Here is a 16,423-nt window from a genome sequence, read left to right as displayed (position 1 = left end):
TTCGGAGACAAACAGAACGTCCGTCGGTCATCTAGTTTCGGATATCTTACTAAGGACGTCCCATCGATACGATATCTTGTTCTTGCTTATTATTATTATTTTTTTTTTGCCCACATACATGTGAATGGTTCTCTTCCCAGTAGCTTGATCTTTCAGTTTCCACCTGAGAGAAATGCATTTTTCTAATATGTTCAAGTTGTAATCTGAAGCTGTCATGTCTGCAGCTCAGGTGTGCATATCCTACCTTGCGTAATTTTTGAAGCAGTTTGTGTTAAAAGCTTCAGTTACAGTTCAGTATGCCACTTAATTTTGCCTTGCGGAAGACCCACAGAAAAAAAGAAGCTCACTACACTAGCGTGCTCGCGCATGTGCGCATGCGTATGTACGTAGGCAAACTTTTTGATATTTCTGTTATCTTACACTGCGCAAGAGGCCCTGACATGTACGCGCAACATGCCAAGCGCATGTCCCCATGGTACCCCATCGCACGATCTTGGGTGCCCATACGCCACCCAAGCGATCGTGCGATGGGACGTCCGCTGGATGTATTTATATATATATATATATATTCATACTGCGATCTTTTATAAGACCTTAGGTGGGCATACAATATATATACATGTAAACACCCGTTGGAAACAGCAAAAAAATTCAAAAGAAATCATAAGCCATTTCATATTATAAATCATAAATCAATATCAAGGAAAAGAAATGCAAAAATATAAGGTACAAGTGCAACAAAAGGGTATAATGTAGTACAAAACATGGTATAGAAAATTAAAGACGGGTTTCAAACATTTGTAGGGACTTTTATGATACTGCATCATTAGTAAGATTATTTCAATCTGTAATCGTTTTGGGGAAATAGGAATACTTATAAGAGTTGATTCTTGCGTTTAATGGTGTCACTCTAAAATCGTGCCGCTGCGTTGTGTTATGTCCAGAGGAGCACGGTATAACGTTGGCGGTGTTAAAATTGTATTGAACTTTGATTAATTGAAGAAAGAAAGTTTAAACGACAGATGCGATTTCTATGAGACTGGAAGCAAACTACTTTGATTAACTAGATGAGCGAGAGATGAACGGCCGTACGGGCTATGAATACACCGCACTGCTTTTTTTTTTCTGTGTGATTTGCTGTGTGACAGGTTTTAGTGAATGAATCCGAGTTTAGGACGGCATATTCTAACATGGGACGAATGATGGTGTTATATGTGAGAAAATTAACGTTCACTGGGGGACGTGTGCTTGAAACCACGTCGAAGTAAAAAGAGTTTGTGGAGGGCGTTAGCTGTGGCGTTATCTACGTGTTGTATCCAGGAGAGATATTTACTGATCTGAAGCCCTTAGCTGTTCACTTCAGAAATATAATTATTATTAGCAGTATAGTTAAACAGGAGAGGCACTGAACTGTAATATGCGAATGTTGAACGGAGTTCAAACACAAGTGGAGAATAATAAGAGGAAGCTTTAGCTCGCGTGGTCGTATCTAAATACATGTAAAAGGAGAATTCGTTTTTCTCAGCAACCACTGCACCAAATTTAGAGAGGTTTGTTGCATTTAAAGAAAAAAACTTAAAATCTAGTGATTGTTGGTTTCGAGTTTTTGACATAGGTCGTCAATTTTCATATAAATATTGGCAAAAATCGCAAATTTTCAGAAAACGGAACTATCAAGTTTACAACTCTGTAACTCAGCAATGAAACACGATATCACAATTATGTGAATCGCATCTAATAGCACATCTAAAACGGTCAAAATTGATATGTCACACATGAATCTAAAAAATAAATTGGTAATATGGAAATACAGCATTTGCAGAACCCTTGTATACAACGTAAAAAAAAATTCACGTAAAATATAAAATGACATATCAAATTTGGCCGCTTTCAATGATCTAGAGGATGCCGTTTACAGAACTGCGATATCTGTTCTTAATGCAGAGCTACTAATTTGTAAACTTTTTGCTTCTATTTTTTTCAGACCCTCACATTTTTGAAAATCTGTTTAACAATATCCAGGCCCTAAATCAAAATTTCGCTTCCAACAAACACTATATAGAATTTATTTGACTTTCTCTCTCAAATGCAAGAAATAAATTGAAATCGGTCCAGGGGTTATCCCAGAAATACATTTTCGCGTTTTATATGTATTTGAATAGGTCGCGTCGGAGTTGGGCTCGAGCTAAAGCTCCCTCTTAAAAATGGCAGTAAAATCCAAAGAAATGCGGTACAGCAGTTCCATCGTAGCGTTAACGGACTTGTGTCGCCACCGACTGGCGGTTCCCAAAACTATAGTTCGACGCTGCGCAATCTCGGAGGCCACATTTAGAAACAATTTTGCCGCTAGGCAGCCGATGCCGACAATTCACAACATGTTGAATGGTTTAATGGAGATTGGCGGCGGTTCTGTCAGTAGTAGAAAGTAGTCGCGTAGTAGAATTTGCTTTAATTCTTCCCTGGCTGCTGCAAGTGTAGCGTATTATATGTTGTACATTGTCCGAAGACATTGTGTGTTTTCGCCCGCGAAGGTTTTCGTTGTTCATCCGTTCCGAATGTGCGAACAGTGGACCACATTTCCTGCCGTTCTTCGGTTGCGATTTGTTTTACGAAGAACTAATCTTCCCGTATGAATCGCCCACTCTCGAGCTACAGATGCGTCGGTTACCTTGACCACTTCATCTCAAGCGTGGCTTCAGTTTCGTTTCGCGTCCTTCAGTATCAACACTGTGCGCCTGAATTCTAAAATCGGTGGGTGCTTGCTTTGGGCGCGAATTCGCCCCATCGACTCGAAGCCATGGGCACATCTTCGGAAGACGTTCTTCTAATGGTAAGTAATGTGCGCTACAAGAAGAACAACGGGACCCTCTACTTGATGGCAGAGCGCATTGCCTGGATGTTGGAGGGCAAGGATTCCTTTTCCGTGAGCCACAAGTACGCCGATATCAAAAGTGAGTGCTCATGTCGTGAAGGGTGTGACAGTAAGTAGCCGCGATGACTCGCGAACCAGGCGGTTACATGATGCCGCGTGTGCGTGTGTATATGTATACACATAATCGCGCCGCGCTTCAGGTAGTTCTGCTTGAAATTCAATTATGCAAGCGCACGATAGACGTTCCAGTGTCAGTTCCGCGAGACTGCCGTGTCGAACCTTTAATCTTGGCAACGTCTCGGCAGGATTCCTGAAACGAATTTCTCCCGGCATTCACCTCCTATTGCCGCTCGGAGGTCACGCGACAAACCGCCTGGAAAAACTGCCTGCAGGTGTGCACGAGAGTCTGCAGGTGTGCCCGAACCTAACCTAACCTAACCTAACAATAGGAAGCGAGTGCCGGGAGAAATTCGTTTCAGAAATTCTCCCGGCTGCTAGGAGAATGCACATTGCCTTAAATCTTCATTGTGAAAAGCTGCGCGAATCTAAACAGACAGCTTTTCAAAGTTCATCTAGTTAACTAGCAACAGCAGCTGCTCAATTCAGCCACAACACGACACCTTCTGTAAAAGCTAGAGTACTAATGGACAACGAATGGGCACAGCACATGCCACAGTCACTACCGGTGGCGATTATTGAACTAATACAGGTAGCCCCGGCACTGAAGAATATGCTCCCAGAAAACCATCAAGGAAGACCGAAGGCCTGGGCTAAAGCCCACGTTAGAATGTTCGCCAACCATCCCGCTGTCAGATACATGGACGTGGCAGAATATGAGCGACACAGGGCGTCAGCTATCAGCATCATAGACCAGGTGACAAATACCATTGTCACAGCATTCATAAGAATGTCCAGCTCTTTAGAAGCTGAAAAGGCTGCCATTGCCCTCGCTGCCACCTGCAGTGACCCAAACACCCTGATAGTCCCTGAAGTGGCCTGCTGTGCCTACCTAGACGGATGCACATCACACCAACTACTGACGACACATTGAGACAAACTGCATTGAGTCAAGTAGTATGGAACCCCGGCCATCAGTCCATGCCTTCTAATCAGCGAGCCCACAATGTAGCTCAAACAAGTACTCTCCAACCACTGGGAAATGGTACTCAGGCAATGGAGATGAATTCTTCTTTAAAAAGGGGATGTGCACGTTTAATTAATGTGGAACCTGTAGCCATCAGAACTAAGGTGGTGTCACCTTTTGCTGTATCTGTCACTGCTTTTCCAATCAAGTCATCCTTTATTGAAAAAAATAAAGAATTAGTTCATTCATTGATGTAAGTTAACAATGCAAGGATTGGTAATGCCAGTGTAAAAGTCATTATAGTCCTCAAGTTGTCACCAAATTTATGATATCCGCCATGATGTCTCAGTGACTATCGCATCGTGCTGGTAAGCACAAGGTTATGTTTTTGATCTCGGCCATGGCGGTCGCATTCCAAAGGAAGCACATTGCAAGAATGCTCGTGTACTTTGTTATGAATGCACATTAAAGAACCTCATGGGTTCAAGATGAATTTGGAGCCCTCGCTGCATACACCATCCTTCACAGCACACTGTACAGTTTCTGTGCATTAAACCGCACAATTATTTAAAATTTGCTCTAGTTTAAGCAAGCAGTAGTGGGACAGCTCACTTGTGAAGGATAACACTGTCATCATTCAATTCTCCAGGTTCGTCTCGGCAACATTTGCAGTCAGTAACAGTATCTTGTGCAAATGATCACGTTATGAAAGTTTCAGTCACCTGCTCTCACTGCATTTTGATTCTTTCGTAATTGCAAATAATGCTGGTATCTTGATGTGCAGCATGTGATCAGCGTTCATGATTGAGTGTTTACATTCCAGCATGTAACTCTCGTCCGCTTTTGGTAGTTAAATGTGTTTGTGCTTGTGTTTTTTTTCTTCTTCTTCGTGCAGTGCAAAAGATATCTCCAGAGGGCAAGGCTAAAGTGCAGCTCCAAGTTGTTCTTCATGGCACCGAGGGTTCTGCGACCACCTTCCATTTTGTCAACCCTCTGGGCACCCAGGCTCAACTGGAAGACAGGAACAGCGTGAAGGAGCTTCTGCAGCAACTGTTGCCAAAGTTCAAAAGGACTTTGAATTCTGACCTTGAAGAAAAAAACAGGTGCCCTTTGACAATACTTTTTTGCCTCGCTTGAATACCGATTGCTTGTTAACACTTGATGCAACAAGAGGGATAAATGTTAAATTCACATAACAGAAATAAGCTATGTCACCTGTAATCTGCAATCAGAATAATGGCTACATGAGAAAACGCCTTTTGGGGGTTTAGCTTTGGGCTGCAGTAAAACACATGCAAGTCACATATTGCTGGAAGAGGCAGTAAGCAAAGTTTGTTATGGTGAACATATGGTCTCCAAATCAACCACAGTAATGCTGCTGTAGCCTTCTTTTGCTGCACGCAGATTCTGAATTGCTCTTTTGGCTTCAACAAGAAACCACCAAATATTAGCCTGCTTTGTCATAGCAATCCTCAAAAACATTTCTGGTGATTAAAGTTCACAACAAAGAAAAAAAAATGCTGAAATTTAAGGTTGCCCTTTCCAATCTGGATAGTGTAAATCATATAGCACCTTCTGAACGCAAACCAAGAGACAGGGGGATCGAGTTCTTATAGATCTTCCGAAATTCACTTTTGACGCCTTTACTGCCCTTACTTTTTTTTCTTGTTAGGTTTTCTTTTTTTTCATCGACTTAAAATATGTTACAAAAACATAGTCTCTTAAATTCCACTATGGGTGGGGCCCTCTTGTCAAGTGGGCCTCCACACAGTTGCAGTTATATTAATATACCTTGAACAATGGAAACGGTCTTAACCAGGTAGATTTTGTGAGTCATGAAAAATGAACTTAGAATGACAGTTTCTGTGGGCAACCATAATGCAGGTTGTTGGCATGATTGGAAAAGTTGTGGAATGACAATGCACATGCTATGCACAAATGGCATGAAGGAATTTTTCTCCAGCTTGAAGTACAGACAACAGCAGACAGAAACATAGCATTAGTGCTGGCTCTCAACTGATCGTTTTCTTTTAATGAAACAGTATACATATAGCATTTTCTCATGACGACAGCACAACTGAAGAGAACACTGGACCAGTATCTGAAGAGGTAGAATGCATGCTCGAATATAGGCAACTATCATTGAGTCAAGTGCTAGTGGTAAAAAAATAATGATGCAACAAAGATATGAAGCCAACCTGACCAAGCAGCTTGTTTTCTCAGAAAGCCATTTGCTTCCCTGGCAGTTCTGGTAGACATGTTCATAGTTCTGCAATTGGTCAATTAAGACCTTACATGTGCTGTCAGCGTAAGTTCAAGTGCGGCCTTGTCGCAGGTGACTGGAGCATATTGCTACATCTCCAGATCTGCGTACGGTTGTAACTGTGGCTTAAAAAGGGGCTGCAACACTGCGTGCAACTCCTAAAACAGCTTTTAGAACATTTTCTGCATGAGGATGCTCAAAACAAGTGAAAGTACTTCAAAGTTATTGGCATCCCACTGACCTGCTGTGGTTTATGAAAAAGGAAGCCTTCACTGCCACACCTTGGTGGCTCAGTGGCTGTGGTGTTCTGCCGCTTGGGATGAGGTCACTGGATTGAATGTCAGCCCCATTCAGATGGTTGTGGAATGCAGAAACTTATGCACTTATATTTGGTGTGCCTCAAAGAAGGTGCCTCAGCTGGTCTAAATCAATCTGGAGACTCTTGTTCCAACGTTTTCCATAGCCTGTGTGTTGCTGTGTGACATTTGAACTCTGTGATTTGATTTTATGGCAATATTAGTGGTTGCGGGCTTACTCCTCTAATCTTTTTGATATCTGCTGATGTGCAGCTTTGGACTCTAGACCATATCAAAAGAAGCTCTGTCTGTCTTCTCGGGTGCTCGTTCATATGATCAGTTGACACCATGCTCTGCAGATTATTCATAAGTCAATGACAAGGTGAAAGAATATAAATGATTCCATTGGCAAGAAACGAAAGGCAGGATAGTACAGAGGGGAAAGAAACAGTCATTTCTCTGTTTTTAACCACTTGAGGGCATAACCTCCACAGGCAAAAATGATTCAGACTTGCGGCAGCACGGACTAAAGCTTTCTTCTTCTAAAAAATGTATTGTTCACAAGCATCTGCGAATGTTTACTCCAACTGATACCGCACTAACCAGTGCAGGACATAGTTTGCATTATTTGCCAACTATATTGTCGCACGTTCCGAAGGACCAGAATAAAGCTTTACCATACCATATCTTGTCACTGCTTCACATCGTGGGTGAAAGTGCAACTTTTCTTTAATACCATATTTGCTTGTATAACGCTGGCACTTTTCTCTTGCGGGAAATCGATGTGAAGTTGGGAGTGTGATAATTATGTGGGGAGAGTTTTCCTTAGAATGTCCTAGTGGCTATATAAAAAAAGAAAAAAAATGAAGTGGTTGTAGATAGGGTTTCTCTCATCAGCTACTGTAAGCTCAAAGAAAATGTTACTTGCAAACAGCATCTAACTTAGTAATAAGAGCATAAGTTTTACACAAGCAGGAACTGCAAAGGCCCTTTATTTGCAGGCGCTAGCTAAATCTAGTCACTAAACGAATGCCTAAATAAAATGACCCTGACCAGACCTGTTCAGAGTCCGTCTCACCACTGACTTTGCTAATTGCAACACTAGCACTTGGCTGCCATACGTTATCACCATCACTGGCTGGAACGAGCAGGCAGCAGCTGCTGCAGCAATTTTTGAGGGTGCCATGATTGAGAAAAATAAAAATAATTTTTGATGACTGATGTTGGGGATGTGAGCATTATCTGACTGCGAGCACTATGCCGAGTTAAGTGGGGTAAAAACCAAATTTGCTGTGAAATATAAATAAATGCAAAGAGTCTTGCAAGAATACTCTACTTGTCTAAACTTGTTTGGTGTTGCTCTTTAGTGTATTTCTTACGAAGAAATCATTGAGTCAAACGAAAGATAAGATGGTGTCAAGCATGAACTGGGATTTCTAAAATAAACAATGAACATCAACCATAAGTGCTGCATTTGACAGACTGCTGCAGTTTCATGTGGTGGTGGTTCATTAGTGGCCATAGTGTTCATCTGCTGAGAACAGAGTTTTGGTATTTGACAAGCTTAATTCTGATAGGGCAAAAAATGCAAGAAATCTTCCCCAACTAAAATTTTACTGTGGTAAAGAACATCAGGCGAGTAAAATAATTTGCAGCTCCCACTACAGTGTGTTGTCATAACCTGTGTGTAGCTTTGGAATGCAAGACCCTGCTGGTCCCTTCAGTAATAGGGTTGACACTTTTGCTTCTGGCACTATACTCTGTTTCAGTAATTCTGTGCAACAGTGTGCAAGTTACAAGCTTCTTCCCTTAATTAGTGGGGTGAACACATATTAAAGGTTGTTATGATAGCAGCGGTAGAAAATTCATTCCATATTTGCTCTGATACCATAAAGGCATGCGCCTTCAAGATATTTCGAGATACAGAGCAGGAGGAGGGTTGCAGAGATGGAAGGAGCACTCGTCCAGTGCATCGCACTGAACAGTGGCACCATCTCTTGATCCCTCTTGTAGCATCCACTTGTACGCGGTGCCCTCACTGACATTCGGTGCTCTCACTGTTCTGAGCATGTTGAACGCCACCTTATCCGATCCTTTCGCTTAAAAGAGTGGGTTGGGACAATGCTAATGATACCACACAAGCAAGTCTGCAGATGCCATTCTTGTGAAGGATGAAGCACTACCCAGGAGGAAGTCCTTCGTGTTTTTGTGGCCGTGCCAACCACACGTATGACTTTAGCCACTGTCAAATCAGTTAATTGATTGTGCCTTTTAAATGCACATTTTTAGGGTTCTCTGTGCGTGTCCATTCGAACAAGTCGAGAACTCTATTTTCAGTGTCACAGAGCCTCAATAAATACTTTGTTAATGAGCAAAGCAATATCTTGCAAAAAAAAAAAAGCCCTGCAACCTGCAGAGAAGCTTCCAACCTGCCGACAAAGTCACTTATCAAGGCCATTTATTTGTCCAACGTGTTCCGAACTGTGGAACTGCATCTGACTGGAAAACTCTGTGTTTGTGGTTCGCATAGCCTTGGATCTGCTGCACAAACTTCTGAAACAGAGTAAGCATGCGAAATTGAGATGCATATGCAATGCTAATAGCAATCGTAGTAGCCAGCTTGGCTGTGGGCTTATTAAGTATGTGAACCATAAGCAAATGGGTTTATTGCAACAGAAGAGAATGATCGCCGTACTACAGCAGCATGTAATAGTTTAAAGGGCCCCCAAACCACTCCGATGTTGAAAATGTGTTATATAGTGGCAGTTGTGTGCGAGTCCACAACAAATGCGCAGCTGCAAAAAGTTTTGAAAATGATGCCGTAATAGTAGAGTTACAGCTGTTTGATGATGAAGAATGCGGCCGCTGCTCGTTCCTTCGTTTCTCTTCCTTTGAGAGGTCTCTTCTCCTCGCCGTGTGCTCCTCTATATGGCATGTGGACATTATGTCATTACCACTGATCTATACTATGGACAGAGATTAGTGGTCTTTAGCAATGTCATGTTTGCGCTGTCTTTTTTTCTCCTTTCAAAACACCATCCACATCCAGTTACCATGGCTCCACATTTTTTGGCTACCGTACTGGCCTGTACCTCATGCTCCTGCGGAGCAGTACTGCGATAGACCCGATCCTGTGTTGTGAATGATACACAATCACTGCCCAATTTGTTAACAATACATTGTCAGAGGTCTGACAACCCACCGCACAAATAGAAAAGAGGAAGTGCAAGCAAACGGATGAAGGAGGCCCCGCTAATTGCCAGCATTTTGACAGACCTGCAACGTGATGCGTACCACTGTGTTTTGCAGAGACGTGGCATTGCAATTTATAGGGTGTTCATTACTGGTGCCTGTGAGAAAAACGAAAGCTGAAGCATTGTGCCGGTGCAGAAAAGGACTTACATTATTCATTTTATTATTTTCTCTTTTTTGCTTTTGTAAATACGTACTTAATAAGAGTGACGTGACATGGCGAAACACACAACACGTGCGAGCACAAGCAAGCAACACAACTAGGAAGAGCAGGTGTGTGACTGCATCAACTGCATACAGGTGTGTTAGTAGACAAATCAAAAGTCATAGGTTCTTGCAGGTCAACTACTCGATATCACTTGGAGCACCCTGATGACATCGCAATGTGCAGAGAAGCATCGAAAAGAGCAGGCGAGGAGCATGGAATTGTTTTTTAATTTGTGCCATCACCGTGCTGCTTAGCTCTGCCGCGTTCAGCAAAGATTATCGTCACGGAATTCTGTACACAATGCGCGTGCTTATGTGAAATGTGTCAAAAAATGTTGGAACTTGTTTAGGGTCCCCTTAATGTGGGATTTTGTTGAAGAATTGTGTGTGGGCGATTGTAGTGAGGAAATTTCTTGGGCCATCAAAAAGATGCTAGAGAGATAAATTACTGAGCTGAAATTATTTGAGCTGGGCTACGCCAAAAAAGGCATTCTTGCCATGAAAGGAGGCTTGTTAAGCCAGGGAAGGTGTAGTAATGAAAGACAGATGGAGATCTGCCTTGACGTTGCCACACCTGCTCTTCATGATGTCGTGGATTTTGACAGCCTCTGCTTGGGCATAGTTAATTTTTTGTCATTAAAGATTGAGAAGAATCTTTCTTAAGGAGACTCAACTTAGCAAGTTTTGAGAGCTTTTACTGAGCTACAAAAGCCCAAATACTAAAATATCATTTGAAATCCATGGTGCCAGACCGACATATCGGTGCCAGGGTTTTGGCGTGAAATTAAAAATGTGGTACTTTGGCCTTAATCTTTTCTTTTAGTAACCAGTGTATTACAGCGAAGCTAATGAAAAGAGTTTTGCGAGAATATTTTATCAGTCTAAAGGGACTCAGTGTATCTCTTTAGTGTCCCTTTAACAAGACAGCATATGTTTGACATTTGAGAGAGCTCCATTCCAGCCAAATTGTAACCAATCTGTGCAGTGTGAAGGTGTTTGTCATTGAATATTCATCTGTGTTTTTTCAATGCTCACTGTTCTGTTGTCAGTCTGCCATATAGCCAGCACCTTCGTGTTGTCTTATTTTGCCATTATTGTTTGAATTCATGTTGAACTGGAACCATTTTTCAGGATCCTTCAGGAAGACCCGCGCCTGTTTGAGCTGTACAGGAACTTGGTTGTCAGCCGCGTCATCACACCAGAGGAGTTTTGGGCCAACCACGCTCCAGTGAGCTTTTCACTTATTTTATCTTAGCTTTAAATAATGAAGCATGCCATAAACATTCAAAAGCGCTTTCTATATTCTAGTTGTTAGTTTTCAAATGTCATCTAAAAGCCTGCGCAAATTTCCTTGCTGCTGATTTTGTGCCATGTATGTTCCTGTCACACCGACACTACAGAATGGGCTAGGGTTACTGCAGGTTGACGGCAGCGCAGTTAGGGCACTGATGCACTATCGTTTCAAAGCACACTTTACATTAGTCTGGCTCGTCTGAAATCTGCTTTGTTGATTGCAATAGAGATACTTGGGTGAATTGGCACACACAAGTGTGCGCTATCAGATGCCTAACAAAAGCAGCCATGGTGACTGTATCAAGATATCTACCGAACTTTATCTACAAATTTACAAATATGGCAGTTTTAATCTTGACACATGCTGCAGCTTTTTGTGTTGCTGAAGAGTAGTCGGTTCGGATGCATTAAAGTGTGTATGGTTCCATCTCATCAACACAGACATTTACACTAAAAATGAAAATGCTTCATTTGTTTCACTAAGACATGAGATGTGTGAATGGATATACATACTTCTGCACTCATGACTCCTGGCTGGAACTAGTACAACTTGCTTGTCTATAAACTTTCAGGTTACTGTTTTGCACAAATGCACACTTAGTGATGTGTGGGAGGTCAGTCATCCTGATGAGCTCCTTTCCAAACCTTTTATGGTTCGCTGCTTCAATTTTAGATGAAGACTATTCTAGATTCAGTGGAGAGAGAATGGACATTTGCCCATGTTGCAGGGGCCTAATTTGATGTAAAACTGCGCTGGTGTTAGTTAATCACTCTTGGCTGAAACTGCACAATGTTATAACTACATACATACAAATGCTCACAGTTTGCTGAGAACACATATTTCACAAACTTGGCTTCGCAGAGCTCAGTATAAGTATACATCTTGTCTATCGGACTCATCTCCTTGTACCAGATTAAATAACTTGCTTTGCCACAGCATACCATTAACCCCCTCGGGACCAAATTGTGATGAACTTTCAAAAAATGTATCATAGCTGCATAATTTGATTCCGAGGCCCGGCAGACGCTACTGAAAGACAGGTGGTAGAATCATACTGTACTTTGTGAGTTTTCTAGTTAGTGCACATAATTACAGAGTGTTTAAATCTTGATTCAGTCTGCAGTCAGTCATTCTTTCCTTCTCTAAAAAAGTTAGAATTAACAGCGCAGATCTCATGCGCAAGTTAATTACTGGCTGCAGGCATTAGGAGGAAAGAAGAATCATTCTTTCACCATTGCTGACAGAAGCAGCATGCTTAACATCCTGTCACACATGGTAGTGTCTGCAGTGAAGTGGATGTGTGTAACAATATGTTGCAGGCTGATATGAAATGGGGTTGCATCTTGTAAGCAGAAGGTTCAGTTGACCTGCAGCTCAATGTCCGTGTTTTTTTTTTCTTGGCCACTGCTGGACAGAAAAACAAGGCACGTACACAAATGTGTACTTTATGACTGAAGGGAATATGGTACCTATCTCGACATAGTGATAGGATTTTATTTTGTTAGCTGTCAGTGCTTGTGTGTTAATCTTATTGACATAGGCTTTGCTCTGTTATTTCGTACTGTATACAGAAAAAGGCTGGGACTGTTCAGATGTCCCCTTCGGCACAACCCGTAGGAGTCTCAGCAGCATTCCTCGTTGACGTCCAGCCACAAACAGATGGCACAGAGGGCCTGAAGTACAATCTGACAGCTGACATCATAGACTCCATATTTAGGACCTACCCTGCTGGTATGTATACCTTGTATGTATGCTGGTGCCATATTAACTTACTTAATGATTTCAATATCTTTACCCCAAAATTTGTGCAAAGTTAGAGGGTGCATTCCATATGTGAGATAAAAGACTTCAAACTAATTATTTTCGTGACCACCTTTAAAAAGTAACAGACGCACTATACGATTTGGCATCCGATGCGGTGTACAATGTGCCGGGACCGCTTGTTCTTGGGGTCAATCATACGAAGGCGCTGTCAAGCGTCCGAAGTGCTCCATTTCCTGCGTATGCAGTGGATGCCCGTCATCTACTTTGGCCGTGTCGTGGGACAAAGACAATTTACGAAAATGTACTTAAAGGTGTGAAATTGGACAGTGATCAAAAGCTGACGACTGTGAACAATGGATTATGGACAACCCATTATGTAAGTCACTATTGAAGTCTCTCCATGAAACAGGTCTGCATGCTTATCTTTTGTTTCATATTGACATTACACTGTGTGGAAACGCAAGTGAACAATTTATTTAAAAAAAAAGAAGAATAAAGAGGCGCTTTGTCATGCTGTAACACTGGATCTGCTGGCGTCCAATCCGGCGCTACGGTATGGCGAAATGCCTCGGCAGTGCATCAGACAATGTATATGACACCGAATCGTACCCGTTGCCTCCAACTTTACAGTAGCAAGTTCAAGGTATAATCGTTATCTGAGGAAAAGAAAAGAAAAAACACTTCTTTATTGGAAAACTGGGAGGTGCATTCATTACGTGAGTGCTTTCATTATGCGAGTAAATATGGTATGCACTATGTTGTGAGACCTCATTTAACCTATTGGTTGCCAAAGCATAAAAACGGGGGCCATATTGCCAAAATTGGTGATAGGTGATGGGTGGGTGTGAGGGCGGTATTGTTGTTGGTTTAACAACCTTTTCGTAGATGGCACTGCAGCCAATATTTGCTGGACAAGTTTTAAAATGTTGTCAGCAGATGAAATTAGGTATCCACTTTATGGTGGTTTGAGTGCTTTATTACAGCGAAGCTGTATACAACTAAGAAGCCATAGTGGATTGGGAAAACGTTTATTGAGCCTGCAGTAAAGCGCGCAGGCGTGCTTCTGACGTGGCCTACGTCGTCATCGTGGCGGGTGCTCTGCGAGGATCCCCACTCACCGTTGCCGGCTCGCCAGGCTCCTGCCTAGCCAGCACCTCGATGACCTGCTGGATGGCCTGGAGTTGTTTTTCTTGGTTGTCGCTCCGTATTGCTTCCTCGAGCTGCGGCGGTATACTTCCTGAGTTAGCTTCGCTTGGATATTTGGAGCAATCCCATAGCATGTGCTCTAATGTGGCCGTCTCCCTGCAGCACGCTCTGCACTTGTCATGGGGGTGCGATTCTGGGTACATCCTATGCAATAGCGCCGAGCTAGGAAGCGTTCTTGTTTGTAGTTGCATGAACAGCACGGCCTGCAACCTGCTCAGCCCTTTGCAGGAAGCGGGAGACGTCTGCGGGCCAGCCGAAAGGCCTTGGTCAGTTCATTATAGCTGGTCATCCGGTCTTTGGCGCTGAACCACAGTGGGCGGCCGTTGCCTTGGGCGCGGTCAGTTAGTCCTCGCGCTCGGGCGTGTGCCGTTTCGTTGCGATTGGCATGCTTCTCCCATGCTTGTCCTGCGTGCGCTGGGAACCACTTGATTCGAGTCCTCTCATCGCGGTCTGACTGTCGGAGCAGGGTGCGTGCCGCTGTTGAGGCAATTCTTCCTTTGGCGTAGTTGCTCACCGCCTGTCTGGAGTCGCTGAGGATCGTGTGGCATTTTCAGTCTACGATGGCCAGGGCAATGGTTATTTCTTCTGCTTCCTCCACTTGCTTGCTCGATGTGCTGGCGGTCGCCTGCACGTTGCCGCTGGAGTTGACCACTGCGATCGCGAAGCCAATGCGGCTGGCATATTCGGCTGCATCCACGTATCTGCCGCCGGGGTCTTCCGCGTGCAGGTCCGTCAGTGCCTTGGCTGTAGCGCGTCTTCTGCCTTTGTTGAATTCCGGGTGCATGTTTCTCGGCAAGGGGTCAACCAGCCATAAGGAACCATAGAATTTTTGTATGCGGTGTTGCAATCTAGGTCGCAAGCCCCAAGGGTAGCGTTGGCCTGGCGGCCTGGGGCACAGCTGGAAGTATCCGAAGGTCCTGGCAAAGGATGAGTCGACTGCTAACAGAACTTGTTTATTCTAGCATCGCAAAAGAGCGGCCGGTCAGGTCGACCGAAGTGGAGAGACGGGAGAGCACGTTAGTCGACGAAAGAAATCGGAGCCTCTCCCTTGGCATGGCATCTGGGAGCAGCTGCTTTTATACTCTCGGAGTTGAGGGCAAGAAGGAATGCCTCGATAGAGGCGAACGTGACGGCGGGGCCCGGAAGTGTTGAGACGAGTAGTGACGCATCCGCCGGGCCTGCGCCGGTCAGACCTCCTCGCTTCTCAGTTGGGGAGCTCCTCTCCCCGGCTGCCGCGCTTTGACAAGCGTGGGCACCAACATGTACACACGCACACACGAAGACACGTGGCATTGAAACATGCCTGGACGCGCATGGCAGGAGGCGTTGTGGCAGCGCTGAACGGGCCAAAATGTCCGCCGCTTTGAACGAAGCCCCGGCGTCCATTGCATCCGCGCCGCCGGCTATACCGCGCGTCGTAGGCGAAACCTAACACACCGCCCCGCTGGGAGGAGATTCCGATGGTCAGGGGACTGCATCCGCTGTCCGGACGGATGTCGCTCGATGATGCTCATAACTGAAGTCGGTCGTCCCTTGGCGTTTCTTGAGCGCAGCGCACAGAGAAGGCCTCGTTCTCACATTCAGGTTCACACAGGACACTGCAAAGTGACTTCGGGAGAGTTGCCATTTTTGTTCACGTTCCCAGCAAGCGTTAGAACTACGCCGAAACTCAACCGCTCAGTCAGCAAGCACGACGCAACCCTCACTAAGCCATGCCAGGCTCTTTCCCCTTTTATACTACTGCCTAGTTCCTTAGAGTAGTCTAGCAGCACTGAGAATGCGTCCATAAATTGGACAATTGCACTAGAAAGCACATCATCACTTTGAAACACTAAAGAAAAGCAATATGTTAAAAATCCTGCCTCAGGAAGAAAAACATCAGTAACAAACAACTTTGAGGCTGATTCCTACGTTAGGGGCCTCGACTTATGCCGTCGGCATTACCATTGAGACTCCCCTTTTTGTAACGCAGCTCAAAGGAATATTGTTGAAAAGCGAGGCTCCAGCGCAGGAGGCGGCCATTTGTGGAAGAGATGGTCTGCAGCCATTGGAGAGGGCAGTGATCCGTCTCGGAGCATGCGAAGCGGAGATCGCAGCGAGCGACTGTACACTAGCTCAGCTGGCGAAAACCCCGTTGCTGCATGCGGCAGGGTCCTCAATGCAAACATCACCCCAGGCAGACACA

The 16,423-nt window shown here is 44.1% G+C and overlaps 1 protein-coding gene across 1 annotated transcript in view; it reads left to right on the top strand.

Annotated features, from left to right (window-relative positions):
* The first annotated feature begins 2,355 nt into the window (after positions 1–2,355).
* Tfb1 (transcription factor B1) overlaps positions 2,356–16,423 on the top strand; it is a 49,105-nt gene continuing 35,037 nt past the window's right edge. The window contains exons 1-4 of the mRNA XM_065431061.1: positions 2,356–2,951; positions 4,852–5,059; positions 11,106–11,202; positions 12,840–12,999. Of these exons, the coding sequence (XP_065287133.1) occupies positions 2,798–2,951; positions 4,852–5,059; positions 11,106–11,202; positions 12,840–12,999 (619 nt within the window). The 5' untranslated portion in view covers positions 2,356–2,797. The remainder of the gene's footprint in view (positions 2,952–4,851; positions 5,060–11,105; positions 11,203–12,839; positions 13,000–16,423) is intronic.

The sequence above is a fragment of the Dermacentor albipictus genome, chromosome 3, assembly GCF_038994185.2.
Source record: "Dermacentor albipictus isolate Rhodes 1998 colony chromosome 3, USDA_Dalb.pri_finalv2, whole genome shotgun sequence".
Taxonomy (NCBI): domain Eukaryota; kingdom Metazoa; phylum Arthropoda; class Arachnida; order Ixodida; family Ixodidae; genus Dermacentor; species Dermacentor albipictus.
The sequence above is the reverse complement of the archived record's forward strand: the minus strand, read 5'-3'. Positions and strand labels throughout refer to the sequence as shown.